Source organism: Stegostoma tigrinum, chromosome 26 (genome assembly GCF_030684315.1).
Source record: "Stegostoma tigrinum isolate sSteTig4 chromosome 26, sSteTig4.hap1, whole genome shotgun sequence".
Taxonomy (NCBI): domain Eukaryota; kingdom Metazoa; phylum Chordata; class Chondrichthyes; order Orectolobiformes; family Stegostomatidae; genus Stegostoma; species Stegostoma tigrinum.
Window position 1 is genome coordinate 34,832,847 of NC_081379.1, and position 23,967 is coordinate 34,856,813.

Consider the following 23,967-nt stretch of genomic DNA (forward strand, 5'->3'; position numbering starts at 1 on the left):
TTCTATCAAGCTGTAAGTGACAAGTGAACAATGGAGATGAAAATAGCTGTAACCACAGCCAGAATGGATGAGGTCAAGTGCTTATTTCTGTGACTGAGTGTGAGATAGCCGAGAGAAGGTAGTGGTGCTTATCCGTGTGGAACACAAAAGGTCATTCTTGCAGCACTGGTGGGAATTCCTCTGGACTGTGGACAATACACTGACCATGGTGGCGACTTCGGATCAACCTGACAGAGTCTGTTACTGTGGTTTCCTAGGGCTGTCCAAAGGATGGAGGAAGTCCCTCCTTTGTACCACCCTATCCCTAGGCCTCTGTTAACAAATGAAGCTGCCAACTTGCCTCTCTCAGCCAACGCTGAAGCAGTTCTTTCCACATTACAACAGCGAGTGGCAGTTCCTAGCTTGCAGCAATTGACCTGGTGTACAGCTAGGCTTTAAATATGGTGACGGCAGCACATATCCTGGAATGTCTCAGCAGCAGCAAGTACTGCTTTCACTGCTCAATACACCATAGCCTGAAAGCAATATCATAGTGGCATGATGCATACATAATTAAATGAGCAGCAGAGAATTGCGTGAGAGAACTCGCTACACCTCACAAAAGGAAGCTGTGCATGAACGTGACTGAAATTGACACATTGGTTCAAGAAGGCAGCTCACAACCACCCCAACTTGCACACATCGGAACAGAATTTTTTTTAACATTAATTTCTCATTTGTGGAAGTCGCTGGCAGGCCAGCATTTCTTGCCCATCCCCAGTTGCCCTTGAGAAGGTGGTCGTGAGCTGCATTCTTAAACTGCAGCAGTCCACCTACTGTGGGTTGACTCTCAATGACATTAGGGAGGGAATTCCAGAATTTCAAGAATACTGAATCTTAAAAGGAACAACAGTTTATACTGTGTGATGAAAGTGTGCTTATGCTTGATCTGTGGACCCTGATGAGTTATTAATAATGTTATGTTTATATTCTATTCCTTTCTATTTTTGCATCTTCTCTTGTACCATCAAATATTTCCTTGGGGGCTTGTCATTTGCTGCTTTGATATTTTGTCATTTTAATTCTGCTCATGACAAATCAGCTATGTAAACTTACCTGACCGGTTACTGGATTAATGAATAATCAAATAGTGGAAGAAAGAGCATACAAGTATAGTGGAATAATTTTATCTTAACTCACCAGTGGTGAACGGGATGGAGTAGTGTACTTGCTTTATACCCATCAGATGTGACTCTCAAGTGATTTCAATACAACAAAGCACTGCAGATGTTGGAAATTTGAAACAAAAATTGAAATTGCTGGAGACATTCACCAGGCCTTGCAGCATCTGTGGAGAGGAAGCAGAATTAACATTTTGAGTCCGGTGACTCTTCAGAACCCAATCGTGTCAGCTTCCCAGTGGGTGTACAGTAAGTTTAAAAACTCTGAATTCTGCTGGAGTTGCCCAGATGTGCAGCTATAACTTTGATGGAAGAGTGGTGGAACCCCATGGTGAAATGGTGCTGGCAATGTATTTTGTGCCTTGCATTCTTGGGCTGTTTAACCATGGAAATAGCTTTCACCTGTAGAAGAAGCAGCGCTTCAAAAGCTTGTAATTTCAAATAAACCTGTTGCACTACAACCTGGTGTCATGTGACTTCTGACTTTTGTGGTTTAAGACACACAGCTTCCTTAAGATTTGCCATTTTCTTCACTGATTTTTACAACATGTGAATAGTAAACACAGTGATTCGCATTTTCATTATCCCCATCCTACAAGCAGCACCCTCATATCTCAATCTCCCTGTGACCATCTAATGAAGTAATGCTTCTGGAGAGGGACTTGGGTGCAGGACTGTTCCAAAAGGTACCATTAAATACTGTTTTCTTGGTCTGTTAGTAATTTTACTGTTCATCAGTTTTTGCCAATATTCTTCGATCCATAGAACCTTTAGGTCAATTTTGTTAGCACTGATCCTTGACTAGCATTTATTGCTCATCTGAAATTGCCCTTGAGAAGCCTCCTTAAAGTCTGAGAGACGTTTTCTGGCTGTTCAAAGGACACTTCAGAGACAACCATGTTGCATTGGGTTTGGAGTCACATACAGGCCAGATCAGGTAGAGACAGAAGATTTCTTTCCTCAAAATAAATCAATGAGTCAGTGTTTTTTTTAAAAAAAACTGCTATTTATCATTCCTGAGGCCAGTTTTATTTTAAATTCCAGAGGCAGCTAATTCTTTGGGATTAAATTTCCCCAGCTGCTATTGAGGGGACGGGGATTTGAAGACGTGTAAATGATTACATTAAGCAATTGGACCCTGACCTTGTAAAAGGACAAGGGCAGCTGTTGCATGGGAATGCCACCATCAACAAGCTCCCCTCCATTCCACACACTATCCTGATTCGGCATCTCTATCGCTGCTGCTTTACTGTTGCTGGATCAAAACCCTGGAACTCCCTCCTTAGAAAGGCACTGTGGGTGTACTAAGCTAAATGGATGAGGTGGTTCAAGAAGGCAGCTCACCACCACCTTCTCATGGGCAATTAGGAATGGGCAGTAAATGTTGGCTGAGTCAGTAACTCCCACATCTTGTGAAAGAAGATAACATAACTACCATGCGACTGTAGTCCATAAGAGCTATATCATATTATGTTTATTACTGGGGGAAACATTAATCTGGACAAAGCCTTTTAATAGGTGACTGTGTTTTCCATTTGGGAAAGCTGTGATGAGAAATCTTTTTCTTTTGGTCAGGCTTATATACCACATCGTTACGTCAATCACTGGACTTTAAGTAGATCCCTTTTGGAATTCCTTAATAATAACCAGAGGGATATATCTAGAATCCTGCTTACATTTAAATAAAATCAACGCCATAAGATTAAAGTGAGAAAGTGTCATCCAAACAATAAAGCTGCTTCATTTGAAAATGTACGGAGTGTGATTAGGATAACAGCAGTCGCGTATAATAGATCTGATGATAAATATTTTTTCGGTATTTGAATTTTGCTTTGTAGAGCTGTCTTCTCCTATTACTACAGAGTGGTGATTTCAGAACTATGATAGATGATTATGAACATTGGATCTGGGTGGTGCAATAAACTAGAACACTCTGCTTTCACTTGTAGGACTTGAAATTGAGTTCAGCCCGCATTCGTGGAATCAAAGTGTGAATTCTTTGATGTCGGAGATTCCAAATGAACCAGTTTTGACGGACTCAGTTCAGGACCTGACAGGCCCACAGCACAGAACTGACCCATATTTGGAGTTATTTGGGATGAAATCTAAGGCTGATGTTGAGTGGTCACATAAATGGATGCTGTAAACACTGGAAATGTCATTAAAAGACCAGGGGTGTTTTCCTGGAGTTGAACTTATAGTCGTAATAAATCACATCAAAATATTTCAAACATATGCTGTATGTTTTTAAGTGCGGAAAATATAATGCAAGAATAGGTTAAACATACATTGTTATAGTAACTGAAAGGAGATTATTTTTCAACTGCATTGATTGATGCACCTGGCAAAGGTTTCATTTGGGAGAGACACCCGAAACTAATGAGAAAATAAACTCATGGCTTAACAAAATTGAGCAGCAATACTTCACACTTTGTTACCTTGAGCAGCAAAACTTCCTGATTCTCACCTATCCTAAAATATACAACTTCGTTAAATGCTTTATCAAATTAACAATCAAATCAGAATAATGCGAGCCAGCATTTTTTATAAAATAATGTGGGTTGAATTCACAGCTTATTTCAAGAAGAAAAAGTGACAGAGAAAAAAAAAGAAAATGGGAATGAGAAAAAGAAAGTTACAATGGTTTGCACAAGAGCACGTAGTGTTTACTGGAAATTGTTTACTTGAGAACTTACTCAGCAATATGGCTTAACCTACTCCTGTGCTCCATTAGGCACTAATGCAATTTCAACCCACTGGTAACCTGTTACCAGGATATAAGCTGAGTTTATGCCTCAACTTCATTAACTTCTGATTTTAAGGAGGCAACATAATCTGCTACTCCTTTTTCAGGAAAAATTGTATGCAAATTGTTTTTGTATTTGGTCGATATAATAAGTGTAATTTGCTTTTGAAATGCAGGGAGTAGCCACTCCAGCCAGGACTGGGCTATCCAGTGGCCTACAACAGAAACTGGCGAAGAGAACACTCCCGTCAGCCAAGCAGAACCCGTCCAGTGGCCTGGATGTCATACTGCGCACAGTCCCAAATTCCCATCAAAATTCCTGCAGCAAGACTTCCATTCAGTGCCTGTGCTGGGACCCACTTGTACATACACAGATAGACTAACCATTGGAGATCCAATTGGACTTTACCCTACATTTGAGAGTGGACCAAGTTCTCTGCCACCTTCTCCACGACAACGGCATGCAATGCACACTCCTCCACGGACTCCTCCCATAGTAACAACAATGACACCCCCAGGAACTCCTCCAGTGAGGAGAAGGAATAAGCTGAAACCACCGGGAACGCCTCCGCCAACCTCTCGTAAACTGATTCACCTCATTCCAGGCTTCACTGCATTACACCGAAGTAAATCACACGAGTTCCAGCTAGGAAACAGAGTGGAAGAAACGCAAACGCCGAAGTAAGTTAAATGCTCTTAGTACATCATTCTTTTTCTTTGAACTTTATGACCTCCATTTGTATTATCATAATTCTGCTTTAACATTAAAACATTTTAACATGAAATTAATTATGTCTATATCTGCCAATAGCTATGTAGACTTGGAGACAAAAACATAGTGTAAATCAAGCTGAAGAGATGGAAGTTATTTTCACTTTATTATGAGGTAACTGCTTCCAGTGCAAATCTGGCACAATGTTTTGCAAATAATTAACAACTATATTTGTAAAATATTGGTCAAAAAAGTGTTGTGGCAGGACCTCTAAAAGTGTCTGCCTTGGCTAAATTTTCCCCTGCTCATTTAGTTTTCCAGTGGCAATTTACTAAAGTTGGGAGCTAATAGCAGTGCGGTGAGAGAAGCTATGGAAAGAACTCACCAGCCCCTGAGCAACATGAGCATTGGAAAAATAGGGTGTTATTGGCAGAAATGAGATTTTCAATGCCGAGAGGAGAATTCTGTTTGATACTAGAAAACAAGAGTTCCCAATATGAACAGAGTTGGTACCCAGTGACTCCAGCTCACCACTCCAGAGGAAGAAACTGCCCACCCACCTACAGTGGTTGGCATTGGACACGTAAGAGCCCCTGCACACTGTCATGCCACATCTCTGACCACTTACGATACCATTCTGCACTTCAGTTTGCACATTGGCATGCACCCTCAGCACCTTACATTACAACGTTGGCACCAGAAAAGGCAGCCAGCTCATAGATCAGACCACAGTGCTTTTAAGGGCTCTGTGATTGTTTCATTAGTGCTTATTCACTTGTGCCTGCTTGGATGCTTGCAGTATCTCTGCCCAACCTTCTTGTACTTTATCCCCTCAGTCGGAGTTTAAAAGTTCATAGTGCTCTGTCTTAACCTGTCTTTTAGTGCAGACACGAAACCAGTCAGCTTGTCTTGGTTACCAGCAGTGATCAGTCAATGGGAGGAAAGTGTTGCTGTAGGGACAATGCTATGTCAGTCTCACATCTGCACCACATGCCACCAGCAGAAGTGGGGACAAAAAAAGCACTGAATGTGCTTCACCCAGACAGTCAGGTCTCAAAGTCAAAGGAAACTGGTCTCCTGTTAGTCTTCAATCAGACCTTCTTGCCACAATAAATCAAGGGAGCCTGGGATATCAGTTTAGGGGCTTGATTACAGTCAGCCTGCAGCTGCAGGACCCGTCCAGTGGGTGCATCTTAGTCAAGTCTGGGGAGTGGTCCACAATCAGACTTCCAGCCGCAATCACAGTCAGATCAGGAGCTGCTCAGAGATCAGCCAAGTGTCTGAACGTCAGTAAGGACTGTCATTTCAAGTCTGTTGAGGAGTGGGAGGGGATGCTTGGCCATGGTTAGTCCTGGGAGTTGGCTCAATGAAAGTCAAGGGGGGTAATTAGGGTGCACTGCTGTTATAGGGAAGTTGGCGCTGAAGGCAATGTCCTGAGATGCACAGGGGGCAATAATTGTAAAGGAAGGAGATTTAACACATGAGTGGGGAGACCATACTGCATTTGAGGGCATGAATTATTACTGCAGGGGAAAGTTGGGCTAAAGTGGGGTGGGGACAAGTCATTGAGAGGCACATCCACCTTCCCTTGATGGGAGACAGTGCAGCACAGCCATTGGCATGACAAAGCTATATGGCCTGGCTCTTAGCGGGGTAATGTTGGGAGATGAAGCTGTAATTCTGAGTGGTTCGTGGGAATGTGTGGAAGCTCGGTGCTGATGGGGTCGACATGCAATGCAAGAAAAAAAGGAATGTAGAAATTCAGGGAGGGCTTCTTGATTTGCAGACTGAGCCTGTCAAGGCTCACTCTGTCAAGTGCGACCAGCATCACCTTCCCATGCTCATGTGACTCATGAAAGCTCACTGAACATGCAAAATAGGTGCAGCCACAACCATAGTGGGTGAAGGAAGTGTTTGTTTTATTCACTGTGAGCGTGTGGGCTGTACTTGTGAGCAATATGAAGCCCTTCAAAGGGCAATTGTATCTCTAATGCAAGTCCTCTCTAATCTTCGAATTCTGCATGAGGAATACACACAGTGTTCAACTATGTGGGATACAATTCGTAGCCACAAACAATCTTTGCCATGTCATCGGTCATTGCCAATTGATGATTGTCATCTCCTTGAAACAGAAATAATCACAGGGAACATTAGAAGTGGCACCTGTGGGCCACAATACATAAAGAAAATCCAAGATCTCCTCGGCTGCTCAAGGGCATGGAACTGATTTCCTCTTAGCTTGAACTGCAAGCATTCACCAACATACTTCTATACACACCACTACCTTTCATGGGTGATGGGGCATGGTTTCAGTAATCCTACTGACTTACAGGTCTTGCTGAGAGCCCTGAGATGCACCCTGCTGACGCTTGAGGTGGATGGGTGCCTGGCACCCATTAGGTGTTCTGGCAGCACCATTCCAATGTAGAGGTATCAATGTGCTCCAGAGGGTGGCATAGAGGAGGAGAACTCTGTTGCAAGTTATTCTGAAAGGCGGCATGATGTTGTGGTGATGATGGCACATGTCAGATGTCAGCATCCATTGAAGGGGCTCTACCTCAGTGAACTCTGAAATGCTGGGGACTGTTGGCTAAGGTGGGTTCCCAGGTGAGCAAGTGGAAAGCTGAAGCTGTCACGTATTCACTGTGTGAATCGTTGCCATCTGGTTTCTCATCTCCATGTGGAAGAATAACAAACTGCATATTAATGAGGTGACATTAGAAACTAATGAGACATAAAAGCATGAACATAGGCCATTTTCTCATTTCACTGTTCAAACCTTGGATGGAAAGTCGGATTTTTTGTCAATGTCAAGAATCTCATTGTTACAATATCAGCTTATTTTCACAACTGAGTCGCCATTTCCCACATCATTCAAATTCTGGGAAACCATTCCTTGACATTCCATGTTTTCTTTGTGCATTCATCTGTGTCCAGTTTTGGGCCCCACACCTCAGGAAGGACATACCGGCACTGGTGTGTGTGCAGCGGAAATTCACACGGATGATCCCTGGAATGGTCGGCCTTGCATAAATTAAATGGCTGAGAATCCTGGGATTGTATTCATTAGAGTTTAGAAGGTTGAGGGGAGATCTAATAGAAACATACAAGATGATGCATGGCTTAGAAAGGGTGGATGCTGGGAGGTTGTTTCCATTACGCGGGGAGACTAGGACCCATGGGCACAGCCTTAGAATTAGAGGGTGTAAATTTAGAACGGAAATGAGGAAACATTTCTTCAGCCAGAGAGTGGTGGGCCTGTGGAATTCATTGCCACGGAGTGCAGTGGAGGCCGGGACATTAAATATCTTCAAGGCAGAGATTGATAAATTCTTGATCTCGCAAAGAATTCAGGGCTGTGGGGAGATTGTGGGTAACTGGGGTTGAAATGCCAATCAGCCATGATTAAATGATGGAGTGGACTCAATGGGCCAAATGGCCTTACTTCCATTCCTATGTTTTATGGTCTTATGGTCTAAAATGCAGAAATGGAACAATTTTATAGCATTGTACCATCATAAAATTTTGCAGTACAGGAGGAGATTGTTCAACCCATTGTGTCTGTACTGACCCTTGGAAAAAATAAATTTTAAATGGATTTACACAGTGGAAATTTTATTTGAATAGTGTAATACGCTGAAATAGCAAAAATAAATTCTGTGCAAAAACAATAGGCATGATGAAAATATCACTCAATGTGTTTACCAGGCCTTGAAAACAAAAATGAGCAACTAATCATGGTGTTCCCAATTACTTACAGTGAATTGAATGCTTTCTTCCCTGAAGAGTTGCAGTTTATTTTTTAAATAAAATCTAATAACCAAACTGCTGTTGGGACAATGAAGTGCATTGGTGACACCTATATGTTTACAGATCTAATTGTTACAGTATGATTGCAGGTACTAATTGTGGGTACATTGGGCAAAAATAAAAATCAGTGATCTTGAGAATATAGGTACAGGAGTTGATCATTCAGTTGAGATACAGAACTTGGCTGATTTGTATCTGAATTGCCACTTTTCGACTATTTACATTTGATGCCTGAAAATCAATCTCAAATATATCCCAGCTTCCTGACCATTTTTGAGGGAGTGAATTCCAGATTTTCACTACTCATTTGTAAAGACTTACTAATTTCACTCGTGCTTAGCCTAAGTACTTAAGTTTTAATTTTACGCTTAAGTTCCTAGATTTCCCGGAGAGGAACTGGTTTCCCTGTCCCTTGTCAATTTCCGTTTTACTTATTAAATCACCTCTTAACTTTTTAACCTCAAAGAGAATGCAAATCAAGTTGATGCAACCTGCTTCATAAATTGAATTTGAATTACAGACTTGATTTGTATCAGAAAATTCACAATAATTTTATAATTGTATGCACACACTTCCAAATTAGTTTCACTTCATTTTACCAAATGAAAATGTCAGATATTCAACATGCTACTATTAGCCAATCCATCACAGAAAGTGTGTATTTGTTATTTTTTTGTTAGAAAACAAAATCAGATCTCATGTGTTAGCAATATATGCCTGACTGATTTGTGACTCTGATGCCTCTTAAAATTAGCTTGTCTGTGAAAGCTATTCATGTAAGTCCAGGAATTCAACATTATTAGTTAAAAGATCAATATAAATGTTGATTTTAATGCTTGTGTCTGTTTATTTACTGGCTTGAGAAACTCTCACTTTTATTCACCATTTATTTTCTAATTATTGATTCTATTTTCACATTTTCTGTTATATCATGTATTGTGAACTTTCACAACAAACCATATTCCCTATTTCTTACCCATTGCAAGGCGCCACAATCACCTATCAGAAAACTGCAGGTCAGCTTTCTGTGGTTTTTCACCAATTTCAGAAAAGACTTGAAAGATCAGGGTTTATGCCTCTTTTTGGCTTCCTGTTCACTTTCGTAATTTTTATCTCAACAAAATCATATTGAGAGATATTTAACACAATCCTTGTGGAATAAAATGTGATCTCTGAATCAACAATTATAACAGGTGTTAATGAATTCTAATATGGATTTTTCCTTCAGATGTCTGCATTTACATTCAGAGGTATTATTTTTAATTGGCTTGTTATGAATATGATGAAGAATGGGTCTGGAGTACACATTACGTTCCTTTTCTCCTAAATTGTGATAATAAGCTGTCGAACAGAGACCTAAGGATTCAGATACATAATTTTTTGAAGTTTGCATGGACAGGGTGATTAAGAAGGCATTCAGCACACTTACCTTATTTCCACAGACAATTGAGTATATAGGTTGGGATGTCATATGTTGAGGTTGTACAGGATGTTGGTGAGACTTCTTCTGCAGTACTGTTTGCAGTTCTGGTCACCCTGTAAAAGGAAGGATATTAAAGCTGGAAAGGGTTCAGAAATGAACTACCAGCATATTGCTGGGAATGGAGGGCTTGAGATATAAAAGTAGCCTGGAAAGGCTGGGACATGTTTCACTGGCGTGTAGGAGATTGGCAGGTGACTTTTTTTAGGTCTGTAAAATCAGGAGGGATATAGATAAGGTGAATGACAAGGATCTTTTTCCTAGTGTGGGGGTGTTCAAACTAAGGGGCGTAGTTGTAAGGCGAGCGGAGAAACATTTGAAAAAGACATGAGGGGAAACGTTTTTTTACACACAAAGAGCGGTTTGTGTGTGGAATGAACTACCAGAGAAAGTGATGGATGCAGATACAGTTACAATGTTTAACAGATATTTAGATAAGTTTATGAATAGGGAAAGTTTAGAGGGATTTGGGCCAAGAGCAGGCAGATGGGACTACTTTAGTTTGGGAACAAGATCGGCATGGACTGGTTGGACTGAATGGTCAGTTCCCTTGTTTATGATTCTATGACTCTCTTACTGTGTAACTGTGGAGCATCTCACTTTCAGAATCTATTGCTATTCAATCTCATCAAACTGACTTTCTGTGCATTCTTAATGTTCTAAGCATGATTTGAGGAATGCTCGTAACTATTTTTTATTTGAGAAATATTTCAAATTCAGAAAATATGAAGCAGTAGTCACTTTATACTTTTGATATTGATGTAGCAATATGGAATGTGTTAGTTGTATTTGGGTAATTATTGGGTGAATGTGGATCTTTTACATGATAGTTTGCAGTTTTTTCAAAGTAATTATTGCTGTTTCCATCCTGTTTGCTGCAAATGACTTACTCATCATTCCAGGCTGCAGTGTCTCTGATTTGATAACTACAGACATGCTTTACCCACTGCCTAACAGCATAAGCGGAAGTGGCATGTTTCACCCCAGGGAATGCAGGAGGGATGATACTGTGTAGGAAATGGCCACTTTAGAGAGAAACAGTGCCTAAGGCGAGGAAGTCACTTGGAAAGCTGAGTTAAAATAGCCCTGAATGACACTGAGGTTAAAAGTACAGAACAGCTTGGAAATAGACAGTAAAATGAACAGAATGAGAAGAATGAAATAAATAATACACAGAAAATGAAACAGGTATAGCAGAAAATTGGATGAAGTTTAAAATATCAAACAGAATGATGGAGAGACAATAAAAGCCTCAAGTGAGTAAATTTTCCCTCTTGGACCAAATTTTTCCACACTCAATGGCTGGAACAGTAATTAGATGTTGCTAAATGAAAGGAATTAACTTTTAGTGCCCATTTGGAACAGTGAGAATACTAGGATTCTGAGCTTGTTCTTTGAAGATCATCCAGCACAACCTGCTTCCTCAGGACAAACTTTCCCAGCATGAGGAAGGAAATTAGCTTGGAAGGAAAAATAAGTAAGCAACAAACTTGATTTGCTTAATGGACACTTTGATCATGATGACTCTTATGGCCTTTTGAATGTAAGGATTTACCTGTAAATAGGAAGAGAGTGACCTCAACCAGCAGGACCATCAACTGGTGAAAGCAGGGAATGAATAAAAAATTGGAGTTGGAGGAACCCATATTTCTGAGAGGGTTATCAGACAGCAGATTTAACAGAGGTTGGGAAGAGAGACACCATGCAAGAATTTGAACATGGAAATGGGAATTCTAAAATTGAGACATGAGCAGACCAGGAGCAGTGTGTGCAGGGATGATGAATAAACTACGTTAATGTAAGCTAAATCTTTGTAAGCAAAGGTACAGAAAGAAGTATGGGGTAGGTCATGTGAAAATAGTAGAGGTATTCTGCAAAGTGGTGTTTAGTCTAAAGGCAGCACTTTATTGCAAAACTTTATGCAGTTATACTTCTTTTCGAGTTTGGGGAATAACTTTGATTTTTAAATGTAAGGAGTGAATTTGTGTCCCTTCACCCATTGAGAATGCACTCTGGAAATATGAAGTGCCTTGAAAATACATTTTCCAACTGTTTGGAAAAATGTGAAAAATTATGCTTCCTTGGAAAGCTAGAGATAGGACCATGGCCTCACAGTGATGGTTTTTGATTCTATGGAGACCAATATGAGAGTTTGTAACTTATTTTCATTATGATTCACTGAGGACTTTATTGGCTCAATCCATTTTCAGCAATAAATAATTGCTGAAATAAGCAAATAAAATTAGCAAGAAACTGCAAAATAAATTTGTAATATCAATCAAAAATTAAGAATTGTTTTGCCCATCTTTTGCTTTTTGCCTGTATTCCTGTTTTTGTTAGATGAGATGTAAATGCGTATGATGCAAGGTGATAGATCAATCCCATATTTATACATATATCTCTGCGTTTGCATCAGTATATTCGATGTTAAGTTCACCTAATTCTTTTCATCTATCTTCAATTATTATCGTCTGTTTCTCATGAGCAAATTTATTTTGTTCTCTTTTTCTGTTTCTTTTTTGTTTCATTTTTCTTCACTTACCTGCCGTCTGGATTTTTCCATCTTCCACGAATGTTTTTTTTTGCTGACTGTTGCATGTCTGTGAAGCTACCCGAAGTTTCACAGAATGCCTGTTCAGTGACTGAATATTCTGGATAACGTTGTGAATACAACTCACACAAATTTCACATCTCAGTTCAAAGAAATCTTCCATCCTCTCCAAACCCAAGTCATGCTGTAACAAAAATTGAAAAGTTGTGGATTTTTTGATGGCATTGTTCTGTTTTATTTCATACATTGTCCCATTACAATGTCTATCAAATTTCTGAGTTTCACTTCTTTAATTTCTGCTTTGACTCTTTCGCTCCTTACTTTCTATTTGGGTCTCTGACTTTTGGGCTAAGATCAGAGATTTTGAACAGTCACATTACCTGGACAGGCAAATTTAGGCATACACCTGGGTAACTCCATTACTGATTCCATTGTTTTGAATTTTCAGACCATTTTGTGTCTCTGATGGCAGCACTTTTGAACTTGCCTGGGAGCATAACAAAAATGTTAGCTGAATTTTCTCCGGTGTGGTATCAGTATTTAACCTCTGGACCAACTTGGTATTCAAGAAGATTTGGCCTTGAGCAAGGGAGGTAAAGAAACCGGCTGGAGGATTTTGAGATCAAATGGGATGAAAGAATGATGTTGCATGAATTGGACTTGCAGAAGATGTGAAGGAATTGTATCTTTATTTCAGTTCTTAAAATTCTTCAATCAAGTCTTCCATTAGCCCATTAGTGGGCATGGAAGAGTTAGAGGTGTTGAACACGTTCACTGTGGGAGAGATATGCTGTAAGTTGCAAAGACATGTAATCAGCATGAAATCATGACTAACAGAGTAAATGATGAGTGGAAGAAATCACTGATATGAAGAAGGAACAGTGGAAGAGAGCATGGGAGCCCTGAGTTAAGAATCAGGATAGCACAGATTTTTAAAAGTTTATTCATTCGCAGGATGAGGGCATCGCTGTCCAAGCCAATATTTATTGCCCATCCCAGAGGCCGATTAACAACGAATCACATTGCAGTGAGTTTGGAGTCACGTGTAATCAAGACCAGGTAAGAATGGTGGTTTCCCTCCCTAAACGACATTAGTGAACCAGATTTTCTTCATTTTCCAACAATTGACAACAGATTTGTGGTCATCATTGGACTGTTAATTCCAGAATTTTATTGATTCCAAATTCTACCATCTGCTGTGGCAGAATTTGAACCTGGTTCCCCATTACTTGGGCCTCTAGATTAACAGTCCAGTGGTAGTACGACGAGGCCATCGCCATCACCATAAAATCATGTGAGGAGACCCCAGAGAACTATCAACTTAACTTTTTATTGAAAAAAGCTATGTTCATTATGTTTCTGAAACTGATTTATATGCGAATGAAATCAATAAAATACTCCATCTGTTATCATGCGCATCTCCGGATGCAAAACACAGGAGGAAGGAATGGTTAAAACCCAACCCTAGCTTTCTTTCAGCTGAGCTTCAAAACAGTAAGATCTTTAAGGGATTGGCAGCTTCTTCTGGATCATTTTCAGTGAAGATTAGCTTGAAGATTACCAACCACCTGCCACATGAGTACCTTTTTATATTTTAACATTTTCAATTCAGTCTCAAGAGGATGACGACAGCTAGGCACTGTTGAAAGGGATGAAGGAGCACTGCTGGAAAGTTTCAGTTGGGAATTGGAAGAAAGTCAAGAAAGGTTGGTAAAGGTAGTTAACTTGGGGTATCTGCTCAAATAATGATTTGCCTGAAACTAAATATTATTGAATATCACTTTTGGGGAAGTTTGTTAGTTATTTTACAAAAGTAAGGAAATCAACTAATTAATATTAACCAAAAAGCCAGAGACATTCTACATATCACACAAATGAGCAAGGCAGTTATCTAAGTTTCAACGTCTTTGTATTGCCATATGTGTGGAGGCTTTATGTCCAAAAGATTGGTAGTCTATATCAAACAACATATCACTCTCTCTTTTTGCAACAAGCAAGATAGTGACTGTTTGCAACAGCCTGTGTTTACAAAACTTGCAGCATAATGTCCAACATTAAATGTGATTCTGGATAGTATTTCCCGGATAATGCTGAGGACGTGAAGAATTGTACTGACAATCAATTTAGGATTGTCCTTTGAGCTCGTAGTGAAGCACATGGAAACTATTAATACATAGAGCCCTTCTACTTGTAGTCAGAAAGAACGCGTACACACATTGAGTCTCAACAAAATAGGGGCCTGCCTTCACTGGTTCATTTCTCAAGGTTATGCATTGCCCATCATAACGAAATTGCCTGATTTAAAATTCAAACAATGTCAATGTCAATTGTCCATGGCAATGCCTCTACCAGTCAGCACTGTCCTCTTATGCAGTATAAATGTAGGTTTTCCTGGTGAATTGGGATTCTTACAAAATGTCCTGATGAGTGCATGTCAAAAAGCCTTCTCAAAATGTGTCTTCTCCCAGCAACACTTAATTAATATTTGGGAATACTGGGAATTAATGGCATATGAATTGAATAATATTAAAGTCACTTGGAAGCCAGTTTACTTAGGAATATCCAAAATTAATGGTCTAAAAAGATCGCTAGGAATAGGATCGCTAGAAAAATGGAGAATATTAGTAAAAATTTAAAGGAGCTGTGAAAACGATAACACTTATACAAGTTATGTGGAATTAAACACTGTTAGCTGGACAAAGAAATACTCATAACCATTGGTTTTAGAAATGACTTTTTTTTAGTGAGAATCATCTCCACTGGATTGTTAGGTGTTCAATTCAGAGCCAATATATTAATGGTAAATAGACCAGTTCAACTATGTCTATTGTAATTGTATGCACTTGTGCACGATACACCCTGCTTTTTTAAGTCATAATCATGAAACACAAATGGAATATTGGAGAATGAGTGTTATAATAGTTCACAACTGAATATAGAATGTAGTGGTAGGAGATCTACTGTCTTGTAAGTGAATAGCAACAGGCTTTATTGAATATAACTCCGTAGAGAGAGTGAGAGAGAGAGAGGTAAAAGGTGGTATGTTGTCTGGGGCCCTTGAGACCCTGGCTGTATTTCCGTGTGATCTGATGTCACAGTGACATAGCTCCCTTTGCATAAGCTCGGTAGTTATACCAAGTGTAAAAGTACAATTCTCTTTACGTGGAGAAGATATACAGTTATACGAATGACAAATCTGGAGATTTGTCACTTGGCACTTTTTCAGGTAAAATCATGAAATTTGTCATCTGATTGATATTCTCCCATTTCAAAAATCTAACCATGTTCCAGTTGTCTTTCTTTATTTAACTGGTACATCTGTATTGAAATCAATGTATTCTTGTGTGGAATTACAGAGATCCAAGTCTTCTGGTCTCCAGATTGTCAGAGGCCAGTTCAAGATGCAGGCTGGGAACTTGTGGAGGTCCTGACATGCTGACCTACATGGGAACTAACCAGGAAGCTTGACCTTCCAATCAACAACTTCCCTGCATCCTAGGATCCTCCATGAATATCTCCAACTCCGAATAGAATTGGAGACATCGGACAGTTCCAATTTACCAACCGAATAGTCACTTACGAAATGTTAGACAAAAAAAATCCAAATGAATTCTTGGATAACTACACAATTGACACACCAATTGCTAACAGTGAATCCTGATAAGCTTCCAGACCCTGTGACTAACAGCATCCCCCCCCAACCCCAACCGACTCAATACCTACAGCCACAATCCCTGACTACCTCCCTAACATGTCCGATTACTCTGACTGCTCCAATTACCCCTCCCCGAGACCAGCTACCCCACCAACTGACCTGAACTCAACTGCATGTCACCGTACCCACCAACCACCTCAACCACACAGCCTACTGACCAAAAATACCCCACACACGTACCTACTTTCCTCAGCCTCTAGCCATCATACCAATTCATTCATTCATCATTCACCCATACATCTGTTTACTAACGTTTATTCATGCAGTTATATTCAAACTGGACATTTGAACTTCCCATGGTCAGCTCATGGGGTGGGGCCTTGTCATCTCCCTAATCTGCTATGATAGATATCAGTGGGGCACCACACTTTGCCTTTGATGAGAAGCAAGGCTGGGATCACCTACCACGGAGTGCAGCGTATCATTCAGTCAAGAGAATATTCAAATAGAGTAGCAATCTGACAATGATTGCTATTCTTCGGAAGGTCTGGCTCATAGAATGTATGTCACATTAAGCTGCTGACTCCAGCCATGTTTATGATCCTTTTAAAGCTGCACCCATTTGTCATGTTCATGTTGAAAGATGGTGCAGCCTTGAGGGGCCATATTTCTGTACTGCTAATTTCCTTAACTCGGTTAGCATTGCCTCGCTTCTCTGGTCCCTTGTGCTTATAAGGATGGCCAACCTTTCATCTGCAAGAGATGCTGGGAATGCAGCCTCAGATCTTTGGTGAAGAAGGATGGGGTCATCTGCTGCACTTCCTTTGGTGGCTGAATGGATCAATTCTGGCACGGTAAAATCTGCCACAGGTATTACATGTGAATTGGTGCCTTGCCAGGAGTGTAGGATGATCACTGTTGATGCCTTGCTGGGCACTGCTTTTAGCACTTCTGAAACCACAGGTTGACCCGTGGTGGACCCCTGCTTATCACTGGTGTTACTGCTTGCATCAGCCGTTAGGTAGAGTTTCCCACTTGTTATGAATGATGTTGAGGGCTTTTGTGTCTTTTTCTGACAGCATCCTTGAATTGGTACTTTGGACACACAGCTGACCTCTTGGCACAAGTTATTTCCCTGTGTATGTTTATTGAGTTTCCTCTTGAAAGCATCAATATGATTCAGCTCGGATTCCACCTGTGGGAGTAAATTTGACATTCTCAGCCCTCTCCCATTCTCTTTGGTACAAGCATTCCAGAACTTTGATGTGGCACCTATAGGCCCAGTGTTCTGTACCACACAGCAGAGTGGCCTGTCTTCAGCTTGATGTCACATGTATACACGAAGCTGGCCGAATACAAAACTTTCTTCTGGATACCTGCATGGATCATACTGGCAACCTTGGAGAACATACAATCAAAGCATAGGAATTTCACTACAACCCTCAACAGCATTACAGAGTCCTGCAAGGGGCATTCCCAAAAGTGTAAGGAGCTTTGAAGATGCCTTCAATTTAAAGCTGTTCACCATGACAGCAGTATTTGACATTGACAGGAAAGTACATGGATGACTTCTGAGAGATCATGCTAATCCTTTGCAGCCAATGTGTGGTTTCACAGAAAATGAGCTGAGCATATTCTTAACATGTAAGTCTGCTGGGATCACAGGAATCAGTTGGTCTCAACGTCCAAAACTCTATATTTATGCACAACTCTGTTATGATAGTTGATCAGGCGAAAATGTTAAGTGACGATGCATTTCTAATGAAATCTCACCCTTGCCACCTGGGGCCTTCAGAAGTTTTTACTTTTCACTTGCCAGCCAATACGTGTACTGTGAATGGTTATTCTTGGCCGACAGAGTTTGACCTGGTGCAGAGCTGGGTTTCAAACATGGCATGAAAGTCAGACTGCCCTGGCATTGGCAAGTGTTTCGACCATGGTGACTACTTGAAAGCTCAAGTGTGGTTCTGTAGAGACATAGTGCATACATAATGAGGTGGGTAGCAGAGAATTAGGCAAGGTAGCTCTCTAGAGTTCACAAAGCAAAACTCGCCTAAATTGACATTCATCCCATCTTTGAACAAAGGTAAAAGTATCGTGTGAGAACTTATCCTAGTTCCCCTTGCAATATGGGGAAAATAACCCACCAATTCCTGGGGTTATTGCTCTGTACCTCAAGAGGCCTGTAGAATGTATGATCCCTTATCAGTCCTAACACCAGCACGTAGGTGGCAGCAGTGAGCCTAATTGCAAATAGAAGATCACATTTGTAAATGTAAAATAAAAATTGCAGATGCTGTAAATCAGGAACAAAAACAGAAGTCGCTGGAAAAGCTCAGCCGGTCTGGCAGCATCTAAGAAGAAAAAGTGAGAGTTAAACAATTTGGGTCTGGTGACCTTTCCTCAGAATTTGTAAATGTGGTTGCTTTTCTTTTACCCAACAACAAATTTGCAGTCAATGAATAATTATTTCACCCAACTCTGATCTATTGGAAGTGCGTGTTAGTTAGGTCCTGTCTGGCTTTTTTCGTAGCCAATGCTGCACCACCCTATTGTGCTGAAAGTAATGTTGCTCCTGCTCAACGTCCTCATCTTCCTTCTTGGAAGATTGCTGCTAATCCTCCAGCTCTTCAGTGCCTGTTCACCTGCTTTTTGCGTCCTGTAGTTGTGGAGAGTACAGCTTTGATGATTATGCAGCACATTCTGTCTGGAATGTATTGCAAAGCTTCTCGCCAGTTGTCTGCTCCATGATGACCCTGATAGACGGAGGGGTTGCACTGTATCAATGTTTGACATTAGACAGGAGGTTTGCATTATGACAGCATCAGAACAGTTTTCCAAATGAAGTCCATTGGGCTATCAAACTTACTTATTATATAATGTAACCATTGTGTAAACTTTCTTTCAAACTATAGAGTGCAAGAGTGGAAACAGATGAATAAACATTATGTTGCATCAAAGTGACATTGCTCACGCTGGACATAAGATGTGTTATTACTACTAAAAACATTGTTGAAGTAACTCTTCAGAGGCCAGCATCCCATCTCCAATTCTCTTTCTTTACAAATGCATAGCCTTTAACAATAGCACGGCCTCTGAGGCATTCAGGGGCTCAAATCCCTAACCTTCATCCTTTTATGTCCAACCAGGACTCTCTAATTGGACCAAATAAACAGCCCCAGTCAGGGAAGTCATGTTCTTTGAGGTCCAGCTGGCTAATCTTGAATCACTTTGGGAGATTAAATGTTAAACGGTGTTCAGTTAATGGCAGGGCCCTGAAAACATTGATGTACAGAAGGATCTTGGCGTTCCAGCCCATAGCTCCCTGAAAGTGGCCAAGCAAGTTCATAGGGTGATAAAGAAGTGTCCAGTTTGCTTGGCTTTATTGGCTGTGGAATTGAGTACAAGAGTCAGTATATCATGCTGCAGTCTTCTAAGGTTAGGCCATGCGTAGAATATTGCATTCAGTTCTGATTACCACATTAAAAGAAGGATGTGGACGGAGAGGGTGCAGAAAGAGGTTTACCAAGATGCTGCTTAAATTAGAGGTATGAGTTATAAGGAGAGGCTAGAAAATCTTGGGTTGTTTTTCTCCAAAGCAGCGGAACCTGAGGGGAGACTTGGTAGAAGTCTGTAAAATAATGAGATGTATAAATAGGGTTGATGATCTGAATCTTTGTCCTGGAGTTAAAATGTCTAATACTAGGGGGCATGCAATTCAGGTGAAACGGGCTAAATTCAAACTTGTGAGGGGCAAGTTTTTTTAACACAAAGTGGTAGGAGTCTGGAATGGGCTGCCAGGGTGCTTGTAGAGGCACATACAATAGAGGTGTTTATGAGACTTTTAGATGAGCATATGAATATGCAAGAAATGGAGGGATAGGGATCAAAGGAGGCATAAGGAGTTACTTTAATTTGGCATCATATTCATCTCAAAATCATGGGCCAAATAGCCTGTTCCTGTGCTGTACTGTTCAGCGTTCTAAATAGAAAGCTACAATTATGTTGAGTCAGTTCCTTCAAGATTTTTTTTTAACAGATTGCACAGGTGTATGAAGTTACTAAATTTCATGATTTGATTTTGATTTTGATTTTGTCACTCAAGTTCAAAAGTACAAGAGCACAGTGGAAAATGAGTAATGTTGCAACACAAGGTGCTATCTTAGCTACAAGTGCCGAAGTACTGAATCTTAAGAACAAAGTTAAAAGTTAAACATTGCAGTGATTATAGTACAGTGACACCTTCTTAGTTTTAAGTAGAAAATGAAGAAATAAAGCTGAAAGTTCAAACATTACAGTCGTACAGATTGAACCAATCTTAAGTTTATTTTCCAAAGAAGTGCCTGAAGTAAATTATTTCAGACTAATAGAGCTTTTCAATCACACTTTGGATTGAATTGTTCTGTGTTGTTAATAGATTTTTGCTACAGGTGGTCACTTCTAGACGATATGCTTAATTTTTCAGTCATAAAAAAGTTTTGTTAAGTATTTTCTGTTTGAAATAAATAAAGACAGACAAATATAAATCCAAATTTAATTAGAAAATATAATAAAATGGTAGGTACTCATAGCAACTTTCAATTGTAAATGTCATTCATGGGCTCAGTTTTTCTCAGTCACTGAGGATGGTTTCTAATTCGATGACATGATTTTTCAGTCTAGGCCCAATTAATTAATTTCATGGTAGTGTTCGATGGACTTCACTGTTGTGCATGCAATTCCACACAGCAGCTTTCATTTGGAATGAAATTCACATAACACTGTCAATTTAACAATAATCAATGGATGATTGAAAATGATAGCTTAATTTATTTTTGTGACATATTTCTTATGATGAATGAATGCGTACCATAAAAAATTACCAAGTGCATAAAAACAAGATTGGTGTCACCAATTTCAGAACAGAAAGATTTTGATTTTGAAGAAGAGTTTTTATCTTGATTGTGTTATTGTATTTCTTCAGATGTCATATTATTAATGCTTGAGTGTGTCAAGCTGTTTTTTGCCCTTCGTAAGAATGTGGAGTGAGAACAGGCAACTAATTTCTGTCCTCCTGCTCAAGCTATCCAAAATCCGTGACAATAATTTTGAATGATTATAGTGTTGAGTACTTTAAAGAGCATGTTCCATTCTCGATCTAAGATTCTGTAGTCTCCAAAGATAGAGTGTGAACATCTGGAAAATGTTCAGAATGAGATGTACAGCCAACATTTCAAAGTGACATATGTCTAAATGTGTTTACGTATTTCAATGGAAAATGAATGACTGCCACTTCCTTTGGATGACAAATGACAGTTTTTGTTTTCAGTGGTTTCTGATATTGGACTGGTGTTTAAAATTATGCATTCACCATCTTAAAGGCTTCAGTGTGTTTCAAAAAAGCCAATGCATCTAAAACGTCTGTACACCAATAACTCATTTTATAGAAATCTACATTTAACCTCTACAAGCCCACTGTCATGTCAATTACCAATAAATAATCTTGAGCACCCTCTCATCAGGCTTAACTGAATCAGAGTCTGTCAGTTTGCATGGAATGTCAAAAGGTGCATTTATTTTTAAATTTTTATATTCATCGTGAGAGAGTGAAGACTGTAGCGTAATGGTAATGTTACCAGACTAGTTATCCAAAGTTCCAAGTTATTGTCCTGGGAAATATAGTTTCAAATCCAACCACAGCAGATATTGAATTTTGAATTCAATAAAACTTTGGATTACAAAGAGCTTGTTTAATGGTAGCCATGTAACCATTGTCCATTGTTGTAAGATCCCATCTAGTTCACTGACAGTCTTAAGGGAAAGCAATATGGCATCCTTGCCTGGTCTGGCTTGCATGTGACTCCAGACTTGGAGCAATGCGGCTGATTCTTAACTGCCCTCCTTTGGGTGGCACAGTGGCTCTGTGGTTAGTACTGCTGCCTCACAGCACCCAGGGCCCAGGTTAGATTCCACCCTCGAGCAGCTCCCTGAGGGGAGCTCATACATTCTTCCCAAGTTTGCGTGGGTTTTCACCAGTGCTCCGGTTTTCCCCCACAGTCCAAAGGTGCGCAGGTTTGATAGACTGGCCATGCTAAACTGCCCATAGTGTCCAGCGATATGTAAATTAGGTGGATTAGCCACTGGAAGTGCAGGGTTATAGGGAAAGTGTAGGGGGATGGGTCTGGGTGGGATACTCTTCAGAGGGACGGTGTGGACTTGTAGGGGTGGATGGCCTGTTCCTACACTGTAGGGATTCTGATTCCACCAAATGGCCGAGCAAGCCACTCAGTTCAAGGAGACCAAGGGATTAGCAATAAATGCTTGCCCAGCCAAGATACTCACATCACATGACCAAATTAAAAACGCTTCCAGTAATTATTACTGGATACAGGAATACAGAGTGCTGAGATCTGTATCAAAAATTAATCATATTAGAGCTGAGAACAGTTATGCTACAAAGATTATTCAGTTGATGTCTGCATCTATTTGCTGTGAACGACAATGAATCAAGATACATCGAACGTTTTGTGTAGAAAAATTGTTGATGGCTAAAATCTATTACTCATATAGCTGCATTCAGAAGATGCCCTGTTTTTGCCCAGATTTCTGTCTTCTGTTGGCCTGAGTGGAGCAATCGATAATTATCAGCTGATAATTATCAGCCTGGCCTCCAAGACTTCGAATTTCTAGCTATACTTTGAGATTTAAATGTAGAGTATAGAGTTAGCTAACAAAAAAGTCATTTTGTTCAGTTTTGTTCTGATCAACAAGTTTACTGGAGCATTTAGACTTGAACCCAGGTCAATTTTTGCTGATCAGTAGCTCAGTTTTATTTACCCTCGTCCACAAGCTTTCATTCCCCTATCCAACAACAAGTTTGAATTCTCAATCTTGATCATTTCAACTGGTCATTACATTGTATTTTATTTAAATTTGTACAAGGCAGATTTTTTTATAAAATTGCAATTGAAAGTCTGAGTTCAACCTAGAGGACAGTAATTTGAAATGGGACCAGACAATGTCATGGATTTATCCTGTTCAGATTCTGATGGTGGTAGTAATGAGGGAGAAGGTGGCATGGGAGATGAAGAAGAAGGGGAGGACACAACCGTAAGCAAATTCTTCCTCCTTGTCAACCCAGTGTGTTCTCAGTCTGCTGGGAGCATATGCACATATTGTTATTGCCCACATGAAGGCTTCAAAATGCTGAAGAAAGCAAATATATTTACCTGTCAGAAGCAGCACAGAAGCATTTATCCTACTATAGCTGGTGAGCCCATTTCTAGACCTCGATAGGAGTAACATTGCACCACTTTAGTCACTTCACCCTCAATTGGAGTGGTTTCCACTGATAGGCTCACCCTGGATTTGTTAGTGGCCCCATGCTCAGATGTAGAATGGATTCCATGGCTGTAAGATAGTGCCCAGCAACTACTCCACCCTTCTTATTACTGTTACCTCTTATTCCAGGAATTTCTCTATGTTTAGTCAAAATATATATAATCATTCTTCTATTTCAAAAGGACAGAGGAATAAAATCTGAAGATTTGTTGGATAAAATAATGTTTTTTCTTTAAATCCATTCATGGGATGTGGCATTGCTGGCTGTGCTGGCATCTATTCCTCATCCCTGGTTGCACTGGAAAAAATAGTGGTGAGTTACTGACTTCAAACACTGCAGTCCATGTGTTATAGGTAGACAGACAATACCATCAGGGACGGAGTTCCAAGATTTTGACCCAGCGACACAGGAGAAATGGCAATATATTTCTAAGTCAGAGTAGTAGTGAATAGAGCATTCACACCTTGAATGAATTTCCACTACACACCAGTCATGTTTAGGTGTCATGCCTGACTCCAAGATGAGTCTCTGG

The 23,967-nt window shown here is 40.1% G+C and overlaps 1 protein-coding gene across 1 annotated transcript in view; it reads left to right on the top strand.

The window, feature by feature from the left end:
- ksr2 (kinase suppressor of ras 2) overlaps positions 1-23,967 on the top strand; it is a 304,655-nt gene that overhangs the window by 89,055 nt on the left and 191,633 nt on the right. The window contains exon 4 of the mRNA XM_048555715.2: positions 4,083-4,587. Within this exon, the coding sequence (XP_048411672.1) occupies positions 4,083-4,587 (505 nt within the window). The remainder of the gene's footprint in view (positions 1-4,082; positions 4,588-23,967) is intronic.